The sequence below is a fragment of the Oncorhynchus kisutch genome, linkage group LG9, assembly GCF_002021735.2.
Source record: "Oncorhynchus kisutch isolate 150728-3 linkage group LG9, Okis_V2, whole genome shotgun sequence".
NCBI classification, from domain to species: Eukaryota; Metazoa; Chordata; class Actinopteri; order Salmoniformes; family Salmonidae; genus Oncorhynchus; species Oncorhynchus kisutch.
In genome coordinates, this window is record NC_034182.2 from 15,002,569 (window position 1) to 15,026,833 (window position 24,265).

Here is a 24,265-nt window from a genome sequence, read left to right on the forward strand (position 1 = left end):
AACAAAAATAGACTGACGAGTTTCAGAAGAAAGATCTTTGTTTCTGGCCATTTTGAGCCTGTAATCGAACCCACAAATTCTGATGCTCCAGATACTCAACTAGTCTAAAGAAGGCCAGTTTTATTGCTACTTTAATCAGAACAACAGCTTTTAGCCGTGCTAAAATAATTACAAAAGTGTTTTCTAATGATCTATTAGCCTTTTTAAAATGATAAACTTGGATTAGCTAACACAACGTGTCATTGGAACACAGGAGTGATGGTTGCTGATAATGGGCCTCTGTACGCCTATGTAGATATTCCACAAACAATCTGCCGTTTCCAGCTACAATAGTCATTTACAACATTAATAATGTCTACACTGTATTTCTGATCAATTTGATGTTATTTTAAATGGACAAAAAATGTGCTGTTCTTTCAAAAACAAGGACATTTCGAAGTGACCCCAAACTATTGAACGGTAGTGTATAAATACAGTTGAAGTCGGAAGTTTACATACACTTATGTTGGAGTCGTTAAAACTCGATTTTCAACCACTCCACAAATTTCTTGTTAACAAACTATAGTTTTGGAAAGTCGGTTAGGACATCTACTTTGTGCATGACACATGACACCAGTAATTTTTCCAACAATTGTTTACAGACAGATTATTTCACTTATAATTCAAGTCCAGTGGGTCAGAAGTTTACATACACTAAGTTGACTGTGCCTTTCAACAGCTTGAAAATTATGTAATGGCTTGAGTCAATTGGAGGTGTACCTGTGGATGTATTTCAAGGCCTACCTTCAAACTCAGTGCCTCTGCTTGACATCATGGGAAAATCAAAAGAAATCAGCCAAGACCTCAGAAAAAAGATTGTAGACCTCTACAAGTCTGGTTCATCCTTGGGAGCAATTTCCAAACACCTGGAGGTACCACGTTCATCTGTACAAACAATAGTACGCAAGTATAAACACCATGGGACCACGCAGCCATCATACCGCTCAGGAAGGAGATGCGTTTTGTCTCCTGGAGATGAATGTACTTTGGTGTGAAAAGTGCAAATCAATCCCAGAACAACAGCAAAGGACCTTGTGAAGATGCTGGAGGAAACAGGTACAAAAGTATCTGTATCCACAGTAAAACGAGTCCGATATCGACATAACCTGAAAGGCCGCTCAGCGAGGAAGAAGCCACGGCTCCAAATGAAAAAGACAGACTACGGTTTGCAACTGCACATGGGGACAAAGATCGTACTTTTTGCAGAAATGTCCTCTGGTCTGATGAAACAAAAATAGAACTGTTCGGCCATAATGACTATCGTTATGTTTGGAGGAAAAAGGGGGATGCTTGCAAGCCAAAGAACACCGTCCCGAATGTGAAGCATGGGGATGGCAGCATCATGTTGTGGGGGTGCTTTGCTGCAGGAGGGACTGGTGCACTTCACAAAATAGATGGCATCATGAGGAATGGAAATTATGTGGATATATTGAAGCAACATCTCAAGACATCAGTCAGGAAGCTTGGTCGCAAATGGATCTTCCAAATGGGCAATGAGCCCAAGCATACTTCCAAAGTTGTGGTATTGGAGTGGCCATCACAAAGCCCTGACCTCAATCCTATAGAAAAATTGTGGGCAGAACTGAAAAAGTGTGTACGAGCAAGGAGGCCTACAAACCTGACTCAGTTACACCAGCTCTGTCAGGAGGAATGGGCAAAAAGAAATCATTGTGGAAGGTTACCCAAAATTGTGGAAGGTTACCCAAAACATTTGACCCAAGTTAAACAATTTATAGGCAATGCTACCAAATTCTAATTGAGTGTATGTAAACTTCTTATACACTGAAAATGTGATGAAAGAAATAAAAGCTGAAATAAATCACTCTTTACTATTATTCTGACATTTCACATTCTTACAATAAAAGTGGTGATCCTAACTGACCTAGAACATAATTTTTACTAGGATTAAATGTTAGAAATTGTGTAAACTTCCGACTTCAACTGTATATGTGCCTTTTTTCAATGCTGATTGGAATGTCATTGAGAAAACATAGAAGTGTCAGATAATTTTTTGCAAATCCTCTCTGAATTTAAAAGTAATCCTCGAAGTAAGCATTCATTTTTCAAAAAGTAACTGTAATCTCATTCCAATATTTTTGCTGGTAATGTAATGGATTACAGTTTTTTTGTAGTCCCTTACATGGTCCCACTTTTATGGCTTGGAGCCTTTGCTCCTCCATTGATGTCCCTTTGTGTGTATTAGAGGGAGTGCAAGACTATATTAGTGCATCTGTGTGTAAGAGAAAGAGGTTGTATGACAGAGGGAGTGTGTGTCTTTGTTAGAGGGCACTCTTAGAGGGTTTTACAATTACAGACCCTAAACATGCTTATTTCCTCACTTTCTGCCTGAGTACCTCCCCTCAACACACACACACACACACACACACACACACACACACACACACACACACACACACACACACACACACACACACACACACACACACACACACACACATACACACACATACACACACACACACACACACACACACATCTTCTTGGTCACACACACTCAGATACACACTTAGACCAATGCCCCACAGAGGGAAAGAAAGGCTCTCTGTTGGGGCGGTGAAAAGTGGTCTGACTGCAGTGTAGACAGCATACCCATGTGAAACTGGGAGCTGCCGTCCACCTATCAGAGAGAGGACACAGTGGGCTACAGCGCTCCAGGAAATATTCCGTATGTAAGAGAAAGTATCTCAACAGTCTTCCAATTTTCCTCTGCCGTCAGATCTGAAAAAGGGAAAGCTTAAAACAATATCGAGGAAGATTTATGGGAATTTGACTCTCCAATTATTTCATCGTAGCGGCAGAAAGGAGACACGGAACTTTGGAATCATGACCTTCATGGATGGACAGTCAAAAGGGTAATAGAATGAGTGTTTAGAATGTAGGCTGAGATGAGTTAATGCATGCATGGAAATCGTGTCCGTTTACTGTTCAATTAAAACCATGGTGAATTATTTCCCAGGGAAGGTCAATCATTATAAACCAAATACTGAGATTCTACTCATCCATAACATTCCATAGTAAATGCCCTGCGAAAAATAACAAACTCTGGATAGGAAAAGTCATGTATATTACTCTCTTTATTAAGTGACACAGATGTACATTAAACGTTGTGTACAATTTGACAATGAGCAAAAAAATATGGAGGCGCTGTTGTACCATACCAGCAACTTAAGTTGACCATTTGTAAATGTTCATTGAATGGCAAATAAAGATGTTGTCCGTGAGGCTTTGTTGTCCGTGAGGCTTTTTTGTTTCTCGCTCTGGGTCTGCAAACTACAGGTATATTTCCCCCAGTGTGTGTTTGTGTGTATTAGATACTTCAAGAGTTACTGTAGATTTACTACAAAACCGGAGTCAAGATATTAATAGTTAAATATGTTTCACTCACACAACCACAATAATGTGTGCATGGTGTAACACAGGATCCTTCATGAATTACTGTAGATGAACTACAAAACTGGAGTCTGACTTTTTTCATCAAATAAAACTTTAAAATGGACAAACATGTTTCACGCAGACACACCCGAGCACACATACACACACTCGCTCGCACACACACACATACACACACTCGCTCGCATGCACACACACACACACACACACACACACACACACACACACACACACACACACACACACACACACACACGGTTATGTACCAATATAGCTGCAGTCCAGAGAGAAACAAGAGGCATCAGTTATGATGACAGTTCAATTACATATTGCAAATGCAAGCGCAACATACATGAACAAAAGAAAATGGTCCTTGTGAGTATTTCTGGATTCTGTGGCTTCGGTGTTTGTGTTTTGGGCATTACAAGCCCTTGCCAGTCCTCACTAAGTACATTTCTCCACCCTCAAAGTAGTAAAAGTCTACTTTTCAAACCACATTCAGTGGTTTTGTGTGGGAGGCACATCCATGGAGTAAAAAATACCCTTTAGCCAGCGGTGTAGTGACATATCACTCCTTTCCTAAAAACTCAAGCCTGGGTTCTTTTCTGTGACTTACAGTCAGAAAAATGTCATATGAGGAGATAAACACATGGGGTCACTTCAGAACTTCCAATAATGTTATATCCTTAGAGCTGAGCATATGAGGTAAATGAATGTAAACTATTTTAATTGCTGCTTAGTTTGCTTGCTATGTCAATCAATCGTTACGTTTAGAAGCTTTGCTCTTACCTGAAGGAATGTAGCCCCTTCCCGAGTGACCTGTCTTCAACATACCATAAGGCAGCAGTGGGAATCAATGGGTGCATAAATACCTATATAGTAAAATATAATCAATATGCATGAGTAGGATGGTTACCGTCCTCACAGGGAATATAGGTACATTCTAATAGATTAGTGAGTGAAGCTCATTCAACCTCATTCTACCAGGAAATAAGCCATGTCCTTGTTCATGCTCATAAGAACTGTATGGTGAGATACACTCATAATAACCCCCTGGACAACAACAACACTCATATTGGTTAACAAAATAACATGCTGTGAGGCTCTTCAGTTCTCAGGTGACTTCAATGTCAGTTTCTAATGATTCAAGTTCACTTTATCAGTACCAGCAGTACCAGCCTCAAACCGATCAGTAATCAATATAGTGTCATACAAAGTAAAAAAATTTTAGTGTCATACAAAGTAACAAAACATTTTTTTTTGGGGGGGGGGGGGGTATATAAATCCATCTTTGGAGAGTGAGAGGATGAAAGGATTCTCACTGGTAGCTGAGTATGTGACATCAGAGGGAGGCAAAGGGAGTAAAACGTCTGTCTCTGCCAAATGTGCCAATGCCAAAGACATTCAGCTGTCTGCGTTCCCCTTTGCACAGGTCTGTTTTTTGTCTGTTTTGGCCCAGAGAAAAAAAATAGAGGTACATGTCTACTGTGATGTAGCGGGAAAAAGCATGTCTTGGTTCAGAGGCAATGTAAAACACTGAGTAGTATTACAGCTAAATAGAGCTTTGATGCATATAACAGCTAAGTGGGAGTGTGGGAGTTGTTGGGTGAATGTATTTGTGGATATGAGTGCATGTGCACGTATGTGTTTGACGAGTGCGTGTGTACACACGTGCGCGTGTGTGTATTTGAAGGAAAAAAAAAAACGTACACGTGCTCATTTGTCAACTAGGCCATGTGACGCGTCGGACTCGTTTGTCAGCATTCATTGGCTCAGAATCTGGTGTGCCGGGTTTCAACCAGGAACCTGTTTCATTCCACAGTAATGTAGGTATCCTCTCCTGCCACACCTCACATCCTTTCAGAAAAAAAAACGTTGGATGCATTAGTTGCGCCTGTCCACCTGGAATCTGAATGGAGGTTATGCAGAGGAGACAATCAAAGAAGGAAGACAGAGGTGGCGATTCCAGAGTTAGAAAGTGCCTTTCAGCAGTCCCAGTTTCCGGAGCGCATCCCTGCGCGACTCATCCGACGCTCCCCGTCCGGAGAACTGCACAGTGATCCCTTGGGAGCGGAAGGACGGCTTGGAGACGGCGGACTTCGGCCGGGGCTCCGGGGGAGACGCCACCACCCTGTTGGAGCTAGGGGGAGTGCTGTAGCAGAAAGGTCTGGGGGCTTGAGAAGGCACTGGGGATGAAGCTTTGCTGGGGGACCTCACTAGAGTGTGTGTGAGGATGTCAGGGGTGGTAATGGGGGAGGTGGTGTGGGATGGGGTGACCATTCTGGTCTTCCCCCCGTAGCTGTTGACCTCGTAGGGCATGGTTTCTACTTTGGTTGGGATGGAGGTGGAGGTTGGTGGAGGCATCCTTTTGGCTGGGGTGGAGTTGAAAGCTGGAGGAGGCATCACTCTGGCTGGGGTGGGGGTGGAGACAGGGGGAGGCATCACTTTGGCTGGGGTGAAGTTGGAGGCTGGGGTAGGCATCACTCTGGCGGAGGTGGATGCTGGGGGAGGTATGGCCCTGCTCTGGATGTCTGGTTGTGGTGGATCAGGCCTGGTTGTGGTAACAGGAGCAGGTTTCATTACCTTAGTCTTACCCCCGTAAGGGTTGAAGTCACTGTGAGAGGTCACTGGGTGGGCCTTACTGCCATGGCTACTGGTAGAGGGAGCAGCAGCAGCAACCTTAGAGGGGTTCACCACGATGGTCTTCCCGCCGTAGCTGTTAAAGTCCTTGGACGAGACTTCGGGCGGGGGAGAAGCAGGCTTGTTGTCATGGATACTGGCGTGAGAGCTGTTGGTGTTGACTGATACTGGTGGCAAGGGCCTTGCCTGTCTGGCCACACCTGGTTTACTCATGGGTGTCAGTGTAGGTGTAGGAACGGGTGTAGGGGTGGCAACCGAAATCGGGGCAGCAGCGGGTTTGGTGTTTGTGCTGCTCTTGGGGGTGATTATAAGAGAGAAATCCCCTGACGGGGAGCGGTTTCGGCTCAAGCCCAGTTTGGACAGTGCCTCCATCCGGGACTTATTTGGAGTGGGATCCCTGAAAGACACACTGCGGGTGGGAAGGTTAACCTGGACCTTCTGCAGCCCATGGAGTTCCTCTGCCTCCACAGGGTGGGATGTCCCTGATAGGTTAGCCAGCATCTGAGACTTCCTGTCCTGGAGGTTCACACTGGCCAGCGAATCGCTGTGGTGCTGTTTGCTGCCCGTTATCATGCTGATGTTGACGGGGTAATGGTTGGGCTTGGCTGAGGTGGTCGGACCCTGTTTGATTGGATAATCTGGGGAGGTGGGTGGTCTCTCTATGTTCTCCAAATCAAGGTTCCTACGGTGGTTGGACAGGAGGGAGGAGGAGAGGATGTTGGTATTCCCCCCGCTCCCCTGGTTCTCTGCGATCTTCTGGGCGATGACGACAGGGGTGGGGACGGAGCCTACAGGCTGGTACAGGGCGTGGCCATAGGGGGCATTGTCTTTTCCAGGAAGGGGCAGGTTGCACTCTGTAGGGAAGTTTTCCATCACCTCGCGCCTCGGTTTGTTATCAAAATGCCTCTCAGGGTTGTTCACCACCATATTCTGGGTGAAATCTGCAAAAAGAAAGTTTGAGAAGTAAACTCATCAGTTCTCGACACGTTCTGTATCTTCAAAATACAAGGTCAATGACAAGTCTATATCTTCAAAAAACCATTGGGTCAATGGCAAGTCTGAATCATATTTCTTGTAGAATGACTACACGCTGCAAATGTCAATGCTGAGTAATCCGTCATTCTGATGACAGTGATAAAGTCTGATCTCATTTGACTGTAGTAATTCTAATGATCAAAAGGGACTGGTAATCATAATCAAATGTAAACAGTACTGTTCAGGGTGGAGCAAGTAGTGGACTGTGCTGTACCTGGCATGGAGGACTTGAACGGTGCCTGTATGGGGTGGACTAGATCAGGCTGTGCTGGGCGAACCAGGTCTATGATGTCCTGGTCCTTGGTGCTGGTGGGTCTGTCCAAGGCTGAGCGGGATGGTACGGTGCTGGGGGCAGATGCCAGGATGGGGGGTCCTGGTCCATCAAGCTCATCTACTACTGGGGCAGTCAGAAGGGAGTCAATGGTCTCCTCAAAGAACAGGATACAATCCTGCTCCTCCTGGCTTAAGAACTGAAGCGCGTTATCCTCCTGTAGGGGGTGACACAGAGCACAGGGCAACACAACACACACGAGTCACTTGAATGGAACCGGCTACAGGGACACACTAGTAGATCATCAAAAACGTAGGTTAGAGGTGCTCTTTGGTTAAAGGGTAATTGGTCATACATGAGTTACTGTTATACAATAATGTATGTCACAGTAATGTATCTCCTATAACATCCCAGGTCTAGTGTATGGAATATACTTCCTGTTGCCCAAAAGAGTTATGTAAAGGATGTAAACAAACATAGATCCTGTTGGTTTAGCCTTTCTCCTCCTACTTGAAAGGACCACACCAAATGTTGATCTGCCGTTCATCTGGCGTTCGTTCGGTGCGCCATGTATTAGAGATCACCAGCTGACTGCCAACATTTTTGCACAATTCTTAACTGAGAGACCCTGTGTCCCAATCCATCAAGCTGCCTGCCATCTCTCGTATGTTTATGTATGTGTATGAGCGACGGTGAGAACACAGGGCTGCTTGTTCGTGCTCTCCCACCTCCCAACCTTCTAAATCCCCCCAACCAAGCTCAGAGCCCTGGAGGGAGGGCCTACACCCTCTAGCCACTCCTACAGGGAGACCTCACTGCCTACATGTTACATCACTACCTGTCCCTCTGTACAGAGCACATGCAGCCACAGAACAACAGGCATAGGGTATCCAATGATAGGGCTGCTTTGACAGCTGCTGGATGACACTGACTATCGCTTTTCCACTGCTCTCTGGGTTCTGTTTCACTCAAGATAATGCACTGAATCAAAGGGCAACCTGGTTAGATTGTTTAAAATGAACCTTAATGGGTTTAGGAAAAAGGCATTAGGTCAACAGAATGCACAATCCAGCTAGAGACTAGCTATGTATACTGTAGATCCCCCATAAAACAATGTGTCATCTAAATACACACATGTAGGGAGTAGACACACAAACCCAGGAAAGCACATACAGACACAAATACCTGGCTGACCATGGCCCATTTTTTATTGCAACAAGAAAGTAAAAAACAGATGCACCCATACACCTTTCATTGACAATTACCATCACTGTCAATCAGTGACAAACAAACTATTTTTGTTTGCAGTTTCAGGTTACGACCCTGTGCCTGTGATTACTAGGGTAACAGGTTGCCACTGCAGCAGAATGCCATCTCGTTGCTAGGCATCACTGTAGGGATGGAGAGATCAACCTTTACCAGAGGTAAATATTTACCACAACACAGACCTGTGCTATTCAGCCACACATACACACACACACACATGTACGCACGCACCCATGTGCACACTCACACGCACCAACACACACGCACGCACACACACACACACCTGCAGACAAACTCAGTTGAAACCAAACACCACTGACTTTTGTTGTGTGATGCAGGACCTTCAAAACTGCACCTTAACCGGTTTCCCTTAGTCTCTGTGGTGTGTGTGTGTGTGTATGTGTATGTGTGTATATATGTGTGTGTGTGCGTGTCATCCCTGAGGCATGCAACAGGATGTAGTGGTTAATCCTGTGTAATTTCTTAGTGACAGTATGACAGAGGGGGGCATGGAGACAGACTTCGCTTTATAAACAGCACAGTCAGGTTTGAAAAGCACAGCAAGTCACACAATGAAAAGCACCTGCTCTCAACCAGGAACAGGTGAATTCTTCAATGCCATACCCCCCTAACATGGGTGCATAAATTGTGAACAAATGGAGAAATATTTTGAATTTTATATTTGAGATACTAAGAAAACAAAAAAACATTAACTGAAATGTTTTCATTCAAGTTATACTCACAAATGGTCTACTGCGGGAGTTTCTATTAGCGCCATCATGACCCCCGTTGACCCCGAAATGGAGGTTAGGATTGGCCTGCACTCGGACGTCCATGGTTATCGGGTCAAATGCCAGGTGACTTGTGGGTATCTCATGAGGGGTCAGTGGTTTCCGAGCAGTCCTTGGAGATAAAGTCCGGGAACGCGTCTGCTCTCACTCTGAATAATCTTTTAATCTCCTCAAACACAGTCTAGAAACAAATAGAGAGAGGAGGAACGGCATAAAGGAAAGGAGGCCAGCTCAAACAATAACATAAAGGAAAGGAGGCCAGCTCAAACAATAACATAAAGGAAAGGAGGCCAGCTCAAACAATAACATAAAGGAAAGGAGGCCAGCTCAAACAATAACATAAAGGAAAGGAGGCCAGCTCAAACAATAACATAAAGGAAAGGAGGCCAGCTCAAACAATAACATAAAGGAAATGAGGCCAGCTCAAACAATAACATAAAGGAAAGGAGGCCAGCTCAAATAATAACATAAAGGAAAGGAGGCCAGCTCAAACAATAACACTGTAGTAGTTGTACAGTATAAGACTACTTCCCTGATAGCCTGGACTAAGACTGTAATAGAATGAATGTAATAATACAGTGGTGTTTTGGTTTACTATAACATCAATATGATGTTGTTGACTGTCTAAATACTCTCGGGGGAAACAGCTGGTGAGAACAGAACACTCCCCCACAGCTCTCCTTGGGAAAATGTCTCCCTCCTTCCTTCCTTCCCCCTCCCCAAACACTTATTCAGTGTAAGTCTACATCATGTAAATACCAAACTCTCAACACAAAGTTTGAACTCCAAGCTGACACTGACTCAACCATCTCAGCTGAAGTGAAGTATCAACAGTCATTTTGCAACAGGTCGTCATGTTTGCCATTGCTGGTCTCCTCAGCTGGGAGGAGCACATCCCCAAGTCATAGGCAAGAACAAGGTGCACCTTGTTCAGTAGGTCCCTCGACGAGTGCGTCCTTGTCATTTGTGATAGTTATTACACTCTCTATAGCAGGTAGTTATTACAATATACCTATTACATGTAGTTATTACAATATACCTATTACATGTAGTTATTACAATATACCTATTACTTGTAGTTATTACAATATACCTATTACATGTAGTTTTTTCCCCCACCAGTCACTCCATGGGTAGTTATGGCACAGAATCACTGGTACAGAGCTCATAAACTGATAGACCAGTTATTCTGGATCAGGTATGTTAGCGACGAGCAAACAGGCTCCACCAGACAAGCCCTCCGTGTTTAGGACCTTCAAATACACCTACATTGGACGCTCAAAGCTGTTGAGTGATTTGTGAAGGTGACTGCTTTGACACATTCCATTCTCGCCACTGGTTTCGATGTAGCTTAGGAGTATAGGTCATGATCAAATAAAACCTAAAATCAAGATATTTTTCAGTGGGACACTGGGACTTCCTATTCCCAGTCCCAGTATTTTCTATGCAAATATTCTACCCAGTGAGTCCAAAATAGGTTTCCATAGACACAGGGTATGGTAGACACATTTACATTGAATGCACTTTACTTAACTTTCTTAAAAATTGAGAGATGCACTTACCTTTTCAAATAATCTTAAAATAATCATAGGCTACAGAGAAAAATATAAAAAATGTCCGAAAACTCCACTCTGTATACAGGGATGGAGTAACAAACTCTTCCTTTTCGTAAACAAAAACATGAAATCGTTAGCTTTGTTCTGTAAGTTCTCTTCCCTCCCGTCTCCTCGCGGAACAGGCGTGTTGGCGAACTCTCCGTGCGTAATGTGGCAGGTCTCCTGTTCCAGTGGAGCGTTAAGCGCACAGGACTCCACCCAATACAGCAGCTGAGCAGTAAACTGGAGCTTTCATTCAAGTGCTGGAGACTGCCCACTGACTCATATAAACGATTAAGACCGCCTTTCTTTGAGTCCCAGTTAAATATGTCGGCGATTATAGGCTTTTTCACTTACACATTTAAGCAACCTTGAACTTAACGCATGCACTAACGTGTCACATCTGGAATGTTCTGCAAACCTTTTGCTACAGACCATATAACCTTAATAATTATGTGTTCATATCATGCACGAAATGTAATTAATAATACTGTTTAGCCTACAAATTCCGTGTAGCAGCTTTTGCCCTGCCCTGATTGGGACCAACATTTTACAAACCACTCTCTAGACTAGAATTTCGTTAGTTTCAGCTTTGGCACAAATGAGATTGGCACCCAGTGCACGACATACCCTGGCCTTGTTAATAACATTTCATTCATAGGCAGGCATGTCTGTTATTTTCATGAATCATAGAGCATCTCTTTTATTCCCCAGCCTAATGAATGACATAATTATTGTAATTCCAAAAGAACTGTTATCACCATAGCGACACCAAAATTAAAATACAAGACAATTGGAGTGTTATGTAGTTTGGTTTACCTTCCAACACTGCGTTTAATTTGAGGACATGTATTTTTTTAGTCATGACTCGGAAGTCTTTGGCCGCAGTTTTTGCTGCTGGCGTTACCCTACTCGTCACCCATAATAGAATGAGGGTTCGTCTTTGTAGCTGTGCCATAATGGCTTCCGTGACCGCATAGCAGCACCGTCGAGCGCTATCGCCATTTTAAAGTAATATATATTCTTATTTTGTGTTTGAAAAAAGCGTAAAGCTAATATCGGTGATTTAATGCCACCTGAAGTGCTGGAGCACCCAGTGGCGATCCATCATTCACGGAAGGCGGAGCAGAGCCCCACCTGTTCAGCTAAAAAATATATACATTTGAATTCGGAAGTTGACATACACTTAGGTTGGAGTCATTAAACTCGTTTTTCAACCACTCCACACATTTCTTGTTAAGAAACTATAGTTTTGGCAAGTGATGGTAGTGATGACCAGGGATGTTCTCTTGATAAGTGTGCGAATTGGACACTCTCCTGTCCTGCTAAGCATTTAAAGTGTAACGAGTACTTTTGGGTGTCAGGGAAACTGTATGGAGTAAAAAGTATTTCTTTAGGAATGTAATGAAGTAAAAGTAGTCAAAATATAACTAGTAAAGTAAAATACATATACCCCAAAAAACTACTTAAGTAGTACTTCAAAGTATTTAAAAAAATACTTTGAAAAATGTTTACCCCCTTTTCTCCCCAATTTAGTGGTATCCAATTGTTAGTAATTACTATCTTGTCTCATCGCTACAACACCCGTACGGGTTCGGGAGAGACAAAGGTCGAAAGTCATGCGTCCTCCGAAACACAACCCAACCAAGCCGCACTGCTTCTTAACACAGCGCGCATCCAACCAGGAAGCCAGTCGCACCAATGTGTCGGAGGAAACACGTGCACCTGGCGACCTTGGTTAGCGCGCACTGCACCCTGCCCTCCACTGGAGTCGCTGGTGTGCGATGAGACAAGGATATCCCTACTGGCCAAACCCTCCCTAACCCGGACGACACTAGGCCACGGACCTCCCGGTCGCAGCCGGCTGCGACAGAGCCTGGGCGCGAACCCAGAGTCTCTGGCGGCACAGCTAGCGTTGCCACCCGGGAGGCCACCAAAGTATTTTTACCTAAGTACTTTACACCACTGCCATCTAGTGGCCTCAACAAATGAATGCATTTTCTTCAAACAATATTGGGTTTAGGGACTCCCAGTGGTGATTTTAGCATGTAAATATTGGTGATAAATCCCAGCAAAGTCACTGCACAACACAACACTAAACAATACATGAATTGCACTATAACAGTGACCAACGGTGCACACAAACTGTTAGGGCCTACATAAAGCTGTCCCAACAGCAGAGCTTTCTTTTCAGCACCATGGAGTGAATCCTTACCACCGCTACACCTGGCTATCAGCTTTTTCTGGCAGCGAAACAGTTCATTCAGCCTCATTTACTGCCTTTTTAAAAACCATATCTGATATGGCTGACTTGTTTAAACAAATGTGGTGTCTACTGACAATTGAGATGTACAAACTATGGCATAAGAGAATGATGAGCGGATAAGAGGCAATCCGTCCTTTCCAATAAGACCTTAATGAGCGAGCTAAGACGGTCGTAGTCAATATAACTATTTGTTCAGGGGAAGAATTCAGAACATGGGCCGTTCTTACAGTATTCTCTCTGTACACAAAGTGAAAAACATAGGATAAATAAATGGGGCATATAAGCAGACAATGAAATCCCTTAAAATATTCGATGATGACATTTCTCTAAAACAGGCCATAGGCTACATGTTCACCACCAAGTTAGAACAGTAGGCTAAATTATCAGGGGGAAAGGGACCACATTTTCAGGGTGAGGCATATTGACATCATGCATCAGCATACAAGACATTTTTGGACTCACCATTGTGCTGTGCTCACTTGAACAGGAAGGTGGCTCTGCGGTCCTTCTCAGTGGCAATTTTTTTCATTCAACTTTGTCATCAAAGTATGGCATTCTCTGGATTTATGGTGCATTCAAAACAACTGGGAACTAAAAAAAAACGAGGTGGAATCATGATGATGTCAATGATCTTCAGGTCGTTGCTCTAGAAAGAGGCCCCAAGTTCCCTACTTGAATTCCGAGTTGTATGACCGTTCAAAACATATATAGTTCTCAGTTGTCTTGAAAGCAATGAAGTCTGAGATTTCCCAGTTTCCAGTTGTTTTGAACGCGGCAGAAGTCATGCTGAATTGACAGCATGGTCAACGTATTCAACCTTTTCTGGCCTATGGTGTTGCACATGAATGTTTGTCCTTTTAACCTTGGAAAAGAGACCCTTAAACCCAGACTTGGACCACATACCCTCTCCACCAAATAGCAGGGGAAGAAAATAATTTATCTTCATATGACAAAGATTTAGTAGATTGTCAACGTGATTCATGATGATGACTGCTTGTCTAGCTTGCTAGCTAAGATTTTGAAAGAATGATGTTGACATGATCAGTCCAATCAACGCTACGGTAGATAAAACGTGATTTGACATCATTTTATCTGTGGCCAATGGCGAGTCTTCTTGGATTTGCACTTCTTATGTAAATATATGGCAGCACCCAAGGGGGCTAGAACTTCCTAGCTGTCCCTGTAGATTGTGCTGTGACGAAGTGTCCCCGTGAGTGACAGAACACTGAGCCAATCACGGCGCAACTAGAGAAGATTACCAACTCCTACGCTCTGTATTTTCCACTGCCTGCCCCTCCACCACAGAAAGCACTGAGTTAGGCTGAAACACCTGCATTTTGGAGCTGCCTTACTCAAGAAAGCAAAGAAGTTTGTATGAGGCTTTATTAACTATGTTTTTTTTTACATTGTTTGCAAACTGATGTGACACGTATTAATGCCAAAATAACATGTAAAACAGGCAACAAAAAAATTATATATCTATATAAAACTGTGCTGTGCTCTATCTTCCCTGAATGACAGGTCTCCATTGCCAGTGATATAGCTTAAAGCCACTTACAAACCATAGGCAGCCCAATTTCAAGAAGGGGATAATGATCTGATCATTGGCTGATTGCTCCCAACCCATAATAATCCCTACCCAGTTGACTACTTTGTCCATGATGAAAACAAGATATATCCATCTAGAGCCCTCTTTCTACCTCTATGTCGCCACCTGAAAGACACTCAAGAAGCCCTCAATGGCAATGTCCATGCTAAAACTGTTTTTATTCATTCAGAGCATTGAACTATTAAATAACTGAAGACAAGATGGCCGACTGTTATTTTCAACGTAATATCCTCACATTTGACGTCATCATGTCATCCAGAAGCATGACAGACAGTGGATGAATATAAAATGTTAAAGGGATAGTTCACCCAAATCACGCACTGGTTTCCTTACCCTGTAAGCAGTCTACGGACAAGGTGCGTCCATACTTGCAAACATTTGAAAAAGTTTAAGTTTAAACTTTTTCATTCTCAAAATTCTCATCGGCCAATTAAAATCGTTGATGTAGTTGCAGGTGATAAAACGTTACATGTTAGCTGTTGCCATTGCATAACCTGGAACATTTTGCCCTATGCGAACCTGACCAGGTGGCAGTGATTATTTCCTGTAACAAATTCTGCATCAGCCAATTACAAATGTTGATGTCGAGCCCGACTGCTGGTAATTTTGCCGTTTGCGGCAAGTTCTAATTCATTCAAACTATCAATCAAATGTATTTATAAAGCCCTTTTTACATCAGCAGATGTCTCAAAGTGCTATACCCAGCCTAAAACCCCAGACAGCAAGCAACGCAGATGTAGAAGCACAGTGTCTAGAAAAATCTCCCTAGAAAGGCAGGAACCTAGAAATAAACCTAGAGAGGAACCAGGCTCTGTGGTGTGGCCAGTCCTCTTCTGACGGTGCCGGGTGGAGATTATAAGAGTACATGGCCATTTATGGCCAGATTGTTCTTCAAGATGTTCAAATGTTCATAGATGAGCGGGAGGGTCAAATAATAATCACAGTGGTTGTAGAAGGTGCAATAGATCAGTAAATCAGGAGTAAATGTCAGTTGGCTTTTCATAGCCGATCATTCAGAGGTCGAGACAACAGGTGAGGTAGAGAGAGAGAGTCGAAATGATCAAATAATTACACCAGATATAACAGACTGACCCTAGCCCCCCGGCACATACACTATTGCAGCATAGATACTGGAGACTGAGACGGGTGGGTTGGGGGACACTGTGGCCCTGTCCGACAATACCCCCGGACAGGGCCAACCAGGCAGGATATAACCCAACCAACTTTGCCAAAGCACAGCTCCCACACCACTAGAGGGATATCAACAGACCAACTTACTACCCTGAGACAAGGCTGAGTAGAGCCTAGATGATATCCTCCAGTGCACAAGCCCGAGGGAGTTTAAAAAAATTGGTCTGTGACTCAACCCACTCAACCCCTCCTAGAGACAGCATGGAAGAGCACTAGTAAGCCAGTGACTCTCCTGTGAATCCCAGTGGAGAGAGGGGAGCCGGCCAGGCAGAGACAGGAAGGGCAGTTCGTCGCTCCAGTGTTTTGCCACTCACCTTCGCACCCCTGGGCCAGACTACAATCAATCATAGGACCTACTGAAGAGATGAGTCTTCAGTAAAGACTCAGAGTCTGCATCTCTCACATGGATAGGCAGATCATTCCATAAAAAAATTAGCTCAACGGGAGAAAGCCCTGCCTCCAGCTGTTTGCTTAGAAATTCTAGGGACAATAAGGAGGCCTGCGTCTTGTGACTGTAGCGTACGTGTAGGCATGTACAGCAGGACCAAATCGGAGAGATACGTAGGAGCAAGCCCATGTAATGCTTTGTAGGTTAGCAGTAAAACCTTGAAACCAGCCCTAGCCTTAACAGGAAGCCAATGTAGAGAGGCTAGCACTGGAGTAATAAGATCCCATTTTTTGGTTCTAGTCAGGAATTGAGCAGCCGAGTTAAGCACTAACTGAAGTTTATTTAGTGCATTATCCAGATAGCCGGAGAGTAGAGCATTGCAGTGTAGACTAATCTAGAAGTGACAAAAGCAAAAGCATTTTTGCATCATTTTTGGACAAAAACTTTCAGATTTTTGCAATGTCACGAAGATGGAAAAAAGCTGTCCTTGAACGATTCTTGATATGTTCGTCCAAAGAGAGATCAGGGACCAGAGCAATGCCGAGGTCCTGAGGACCTTCAGTTTTATTTAAGACTGTACAACCATCAATATTAATTGTCAGATTCAACAGCAGATCTCTGTTTCTTGGGCCCTAGAAACTAGCATCTCTGTTTTGCCCGTGTTTAAAAGTAAAATATTTTCTGCCATCCACTTCCTTATGTCTGAAACACAGGCTTCCAGGGTAGGCAATGTTGGGGCTTCACCATGTGGTCCTAAAACGGAGCCTTGAGGAACACCAAAACTTACAGTTGATTTGTCAGAGGACAAACAATCCACAGAGACAAACTGATATCTTTCCGACAGATAAGATCTAAACCAGGCCAGAACTTGTCCGTGTAGACCACTTTGGGTTTCCAATCTCTCCAAAAGAATGTGGTGATCGATGGTATCAAAAGCAGCACTAAGGTCTAGGAGCACGAGGAGTGCAGAGCCTCGGTCTGACGTCATTAAAAGGTAATTTACCACCTTCACAAGTGCAGTCTCAATGTTATGATAGGGTCTAAAACCAGACTGAAGCATTTCATATACATTGTTTGTTTTCTGGAAGGCAGTGAGTTGCTGCGCAACAGCTTTTTCTAAAACATTTGAGAGAATGGGAGATTCGATATAGGCCGATGTAAAAAATATTACAAAATTCTGGGTCAAGGTTTGGCTTTTTCAAGAGAGGCTTTATTACTGCCACTGTTAGGGTGTTTGGTACACATCCGGTGGATAAAGAGCCATTTATTATGTTCAACATAGGAGGGCCACGCACAGGAAGTAGCTCTTTCAGTAGTTTAGTTGGAATAGGGTCCAGTATGCAGCTTGACGGTTTAGAGAACATGACTATTTTCATGAATGTGTCAAGAGATACAGAATTTTTTTAAACGTGCCAATCTCCATGTATCCTAGGTCCTGGCAGTTCTGTACAGACTCAGAACAATTGAGCTTTGGAGAGATACGCAGATTCAAAGTGGAGTCCATAATCTGCTTTCTAATGATCATGATCTTTTCATCGAAGAAGTTCATGAATTTATCATTGCTTAAGTGAAATATATCCTCTCTTGTTGAATGCTGCTTTATAGTTAGCTTTTCAACAGTATCTAATATAAATTTGGGATTGTTCTTAGCCTTGTTTAACACAGTAAATTCATCAGGCTTGAGCCATGTTCCAGTCAGGCCAATCACATCAAGATTATGATCAGTGATTAGTTCATTGACTATGACTGCCTTGGATGTGAGGGATCTAACATTAAGTAGCCCTATTTTGAGATATCACAATCTCTTTCAATAATGACAGGAATGGAGGAGGCCTTTATTCCAGTGAGATTGCTAAGGCGAATACCGCCATGTTTTGTTTTGCTCAACCTAGATCGAGGCACAGACACTGTCTCAATGGGGATAGCTGAGCTGACTATACTGACTGTGCTAGTGGCAGACTCCACTAAACTGGCAGGTTGGCTAAAAGCGTGCTATCTGTACTTACTGGTGGCACAGAGGCTGTTTCATCCTTTCTTACACTTAAAATTGCCCTTGCCTAACTATTGCATCTGAAGCTGTGCTTGCAACATGGCTATCCTCACCATAAGGTGATAGTTATCCTGTATATTATGAGTACAGAGGCTGCAATTAGATGGCATAGTGTTAATGTTACTAAACTCAGCAAAAAAATAAACGTCCCTTTTTCAGGACCCTGTCTTTCAAAGATTATTCGTAAAAATCCAAATAACTTCACAGATCTTCATTGTAAATGCTTGTTCAATGAACCATAAACAATGAATGAACATGCACCTGTGGAACGGTCATTAAGACACTAACAGCTTACAGACGGTAGGCAATTAAGGTCACAATTATGAAAACTTAGGACACTAAATAGGCCTTTCTACTGACTTTGAAAAACACCAAAAGAAAGATGCCCAGGGTCCCTGCTCATCTGCACGAACGTGCCTTAGGCATGCTGCAAGGAGGCATGAGGACTGCAGATGAGGCCAGGGCAATAAATTGCAATGTCCGTACTGTGAGACGCCTAAGACAGCGCTACAGGGAGACAGGATGGACAGCTGATCGTCCTCGCAGTGGCAGACCACGTGTAACAACACCTGCCCAGGATCGGTACATCCGAACATCACGGGACAGGTACAGGACGCGGGACAGGTACCGGATGGCAACAACTGCCCGAGTTACACCAGGAATACACAATCCCTCCATCAGTGCTCAGACTGTCTGCAATAGGCTGTGAGAGGCTAGACTGAGGGCTTGTAGGCCTGTTGTAAGGCAGGTCCTCTCCAGACATCACCGGCAACAACGTTGCCTATGGGCACAAACCCACACCGTTGCTGGACCAGACAGGACTGACAAAAAGTGCTCTTCACTGACGAGTCGGGGTTTTGTCTCACCAGGGGTGATGGTCTGATTCACGTTTAACGTCGAAGGAATGAGCGTTACACCAAGGCCTGTACTCTGGAGCAGGATCGATTTGGAGGTGGAGGGTCCGTCATGGTCTGGGGCGGTGTGTCACAGCATCATCGGACTGAGCTTGTTGTCATTGCAGGCAATCTCAATGCTGTGCGTTATAGGGAAGACATTCTCCTCCCTCATGTAGTAGTCTTCCTGCAGGCTCATCCTGACATGACCCTCCAGCATGACAATGCCACCAGCCATAATGCTCGTTCTGTGCGTGATTTCCTGCAAGACAGGAATGTCAGTGTTCTGCCATGGCCAGCGAAGAGCCCGGATCTCAATTCCATTGAGCACGTCTGGGACCTGTTGGATCAGAGGGTGAGGGCTAGGGCCATTCCCCCCAGAAATGTCTGGGAACTTGCAGGTTCCTTGGTGGAAGAGTGGGGTAACATCTCACAGCAAGAACTGGCAAATCTGGTGCAGTCCATGAGGAGGAGATGCACTGCAGTATTTAATGCAGCTGGTGGCCACACCAGATACTGACTGTTACTTTTGATTTTGACCCCCCCTTTGTTCAGGAACACATTAGTCCATTTCTGTTAGTCACATGTCTGTGGAACTTGTTCAGTTTATGTCTCAGTTGTTGAATCTTGTTATGTTCATACAAATATTTACACACGTTAAGTTTGCTGAAAATAAACACAGTTGACAGTGAGAGGACGTTTCTTTTTTTGCTGAGTTTACTTGAATGAAAAAAGTAGAGCAAGGAAAAGATGTTGGTAAAATGTAATAAAAGTAAAAACAATTTGGCAGCTAGCCAAGTAGCAACAAACAGCACAACAGCACTGAGACAAGTCCGGAAGTTGAGATGCAAGTTTTTCCTTTGAAATGTGTTAGTGTGTTGCTAAGGAAAATTCAGCCAACACATTGAAAATCAAGACTAATATAGCCTACATGTATCTTTCTTCAGCCTTGTAGACAATCACACTGCTGGCTAATAATGAAGTTTTATCCACATTTTTTTTAAGTTACAACCTTATTCCCCCCCAAAATGTCCTCATCAATCTACACACAATAACCCATAATGACAAAGCAAAAACAGATTTTTTTAGAATTTTTGGCAACTGTATAAAAAATTTAAAACTGATTAGTATTCAGACCCTTTGCTATGAGACTTGAAATTGAGCTCAGGTTCATCCTGTTTCTATGAATCATCCTTGAGATGTTTCTACAACTTGATTGGAGTCCACCTCTGGTAAATCCAATTGATTGGACATGATTTGGAAAGGCACACAACTGTGTATATAAGGTCCCACAGCTGACAGTGCATGTCAGAGCAAAAACCAAGCCATGAGGTCGAAGGAATTGTCCGTAGAGCGCCGAGACAGTATTGTGTCGAGGCACAGATCTGGGTAAGGGTGCCAAAAAAATGTCTGCAGCGTTGGATGTCCCCAAGAACAAGGCCAAACTGAGCAATCGTGGGAGAAGGGCCTTGCTCAGGGAGGTGACCAAGAACCTCCTGGTCACTCTGAAAGAGCTCCAGAGTTCCTCTGTGGAGTTGGGAGAACCTTCTAGAAGGACAACCATCTCTGCAGCACTCCATCAATCAGCTCTTTATTGTAGAGTGGCCAGATGGAAGCGACTCCTCAGTAAAAGGCACATGACAGCCCACTTGGAGTTTGCCAAAAGGCACCGAAAGGACTCTCAGACCATGAGAAACAAGATTCTCTGGTCTGATGAAACCAAGATTGAACTCTTTGGCCTGAATGCCAAGTGTCAAGTCTGGAGGAAACCTGGCACCATCCGTAAGGTAAAGCATGGTGGTGGTAGGAGACTAGTCAGGATCGAGGGAAAGATGAACGGAGCAAAGTACAGAGAGATCCTTGATGAAGTGAACAGTTTTTTTCCTTCAAGAGATACTTCGGGATTTTGGTAATGAGTAATGGTAATGCCCTTTAACTGCGTGCAGTTTGAAGGAAGTTGCTAACTAGCGCAATCCTGAAGTATCCCTTTAACAACAAAGCTTAACATGAGGGGGCCTCAAACCTTTTAAGGAGAAAAAGTCTAAACGTAAACTTTAAATGTTCGCAAGTATGTTCTCGGTATGTTAGTTTCCCTGGCACCATTTCCACATGGTAATGTTTTAGCATTTTTGGCACAAATCCCGTCCAAGACATGTGACCAATATTAGCATTTCTTTTTTACGCATCATGTCCAAATCATCCGAAACTAAATCCAATGTATTGTGAAGCTCAACAGTCACTTATAGATGATTTGAACATGATGCACAAACAATTATAATATCGGTCTCATGACTTGAATGGGAAAGCATGTCAAACTTTGTCCATAGACTGGTTACAGGGAAGGAAACCCAATATGATATTTAGTCATTTGGGTGAATTATCCCTTTAATAGTTTTGGCTGTGAGGGATGAAAAAATACATTGGCATCTGCGACAATTATTTGAATAATTCAATGGTTGTTTTGTGCACAAAGGTGATGATTAAAGTGTCTTATTAGGAATTTTCAAATTTGACTTCTCCATGTCTGGGAATTGTCTTCCTGGGCCAGACGAAAGCTAAACTGCAATTCCCGAAAGTGTCCTCAACGCCAGCAAGACAAAGAGGCTGATCGGGAACTACAGGAAATGGAGGGGCGCGCATGCCCCCATCCACATTCTTTGGAGCTACAGTGGAGAGGGTCGAGAGCTTAATGTTCTTCGGTGTCCACATCACTAAGGAATGAATATGGTCCACACACACCCACACAGTTGTGAAGAGGGCACGACAGCGCCTCTTCCCCCTCAGGAGGCTGAAAAGATTTGGCATGGGCTCTCAGATCCTCAAAAGGTCCTACAGCTGCACCATTGAGAGCATCGTGACTGCCTGCATCACCGCTTGGTACGGCAACTGCAAAGCTCTACAGAGGGTGATGAGTACAGCCTAGTACATCACTGGGGCCAAGTTCCATGCAATCCTGGACCTCTATAACAGGCGATGTCAGATGAAGGCCCCAAAAATTGCCAAAGCCATATGTTCTCTCTACCAGCACATGGCAATCGGTACCAGTGCACTGAAAACAATAGGACCATGAACAGCTTATACCCCCAAGCCATAAGACTTCAAAACAAGACTGCTAAATAGCTAATCAAATGGCTACCCGGACTGCCTGCACTGACTCTTTTTGCACTAACTTTCTTGTACACACTGGACTACCCAAACACTGATACATACTTACACTGACACCCCAACACACACACGCATATTTGACGCCACACACACACACACACACACACATTTCACACTCACCACATATGCTGCGGCTACTGTCTTATCTATTCTGTTGCCTAGTCACCTTACTTCTACCTATATGTACATAGCTACCTCAATTAACTTGTAAATACCCATGTTATTTGTACTCTTATTCGCTGTGTATTTATTCCTCATGTTACTATTTCTGTTTTTTTTTTATAATCTTTAACACTGCATTGTTAGAAAAGGACCCGTAAGTAAGCATTTCACTGTTAGTCTACACCTGTTGTTTACGAAGCATGTGACAAATTAAATTAGATGATATTTGTCCTCTGGGTACAGTGGAAAGCAGTGGTGTAAAATGTTCGGTTATCTGTACTTTACGATTTATATTTCTGACAACTTTTACGTCACTACATTCCTAAAGAAAACAATGTACTTTTTACTCCATACATTTTCCCTGACACCCAAAAGTACTGGTTACATTTTTAATGCTTAGCAGGAGAAGAAAATGGTCACACACTTATCAAGGGAACATCCCTGGGCATTCCTACTGACGGACTGACTAAACACATGCTTAGATTGTAAATTATGTCTGAGTTTTGGAGCATGCCCCTGGCTATCTGTAAATTTAAAAAACAACAACATGATGCTGTCTGGTTTGCTTAATATAAGAAATTATTTATATTTTTGCTTTTACTTTTGATACTTAAGTATATTTAAAACCAAATACTTGAACTTTTACTCAAGTAGTATTTTACTGGGTGACTTGAATCATTTTTCTATTAGGGTACAGTTGAAGTCGGAAGTTTACATACACTTAGCTTGGAGTCATTAAAACTTGTTTTTCAACCACTCCACAAATTTATTTTTAACAAACTATAGTTTTGGCAAGTTGGTTAGGAGGACATCTACTTTGTGCATGACACAAGTAATTTTTCCAACAATTGTTTACAGACTGATTATTTCACTTATAATTCAATGTATCACAATTCCAGTGGGTCAGAAGTTTACATACACTAAGTTACCTGTGCCTTTAAACCGCTTGGACAATTCCAGGAAATTATGTCATGTAGCTTCTGATAGGCTAATTGACATAATTTGAGTCTATTGGATGTATTTCAAGGCCTACCTTCAAACTCAGTGCCTATTTGCTTGACATCATGGGACAACCAAAAGAAATCAGCCAAGACCTCAGGAAAAAAATGATTGTAGACCTCCACAAGTCTGGTTCATCCTTGGGAGCAATTTCCAAACGCCTGAAGGTAGCACATTCATCTTAACAAACAATAGTACACAAGTATAAACACCATGGGACCATACAGCCGTCATACCGCTCAGGAAAGAGATGCGTTCTGTCTCCTAGAGATGAATGTACTTTGATGCGAAAAGTGCAAATCAATCCCAGAACAACAGCAAATGATCTTGTGAAGATGCTGGAGGAAACAGGTACAAAAGTATCTATATCCACAGTAAAACGAGTCCTATATCGACATAACCTGAAAGGCCGCTCAGCAAGGAGAGGCCACTGCTCCAAAACCAACATTAAGAAGCCAGACTACGGTTTGCAACTGCACATGGGGACAAATATC

The 24,265-nt window shown here is 43.3% G+C and overlaps 1 protein-coding gene across 2 annotated transcripts; it reads right to left on the reverse strand.

The window, feature by feature from the left end:
• Positions 1-3,116: 3,116 nt before the first annotated feature.
• On the reverse strand, positions 3,117-11,256 carry LOC109896809 (flocculation protein FLO11). Of its 2 annotated transcripts, XM_020491180.2 has the most exons (4): positions 11,016-11,256; positions 9,406-9,634; positions 7,340-7,613; positions 3,117-7,031 (listed from the first exon to the last, which is right to left on the reverse strand). In XM_020491180.2, the coding sequence occupies exons 2-4, from the start codon at positions 9,496-9,498 to the stop codon at positions 5,422-5,424; spliced, it is 1,977 nt and encodes a 658-aa protein (XP_020346769.1). In that variant the 5' UTR covers positions 9,499-9,634; positions 11,016-11,256; the 3' UTR covers positions 3,117-5,421. The 2 variants fall into 2 exon arrangements, with proteins under 2 accessions (XP_020346769.1, XP_031687845.1); XM_031831985.1 differs by lacking the exon at positions 11,016-11,256 and having other exon boundaries at positions 9,406-10,975.
• Between the last annotated feature and the right edge of the window lie 13,009 nt (positions 11,257-24,265).

Coding starts and splice junctions, on each gene's coding strand:
- LOC109896809 (XM_020491180.2), bottom strand. CDS start 9,498: ATGGACGTCCGAGTGCAGGCCAATCCTAACCTCCATTTCGGGGTCAAC. Junction 7,614..9,405: donor ACTCCCGCAGTAGACCATTT/GTGAGTATAACT, acceptor CACCCCCTACAG/GAGGATAACGCGCTTCAGTT. Junction 7,032..7,339: donor GTTCAAGTCCTCCATGCCAG/GTACAGCACAGT, acceptor TTCTTTTTGCAG/ATTTCACCCAGAATATGGTG.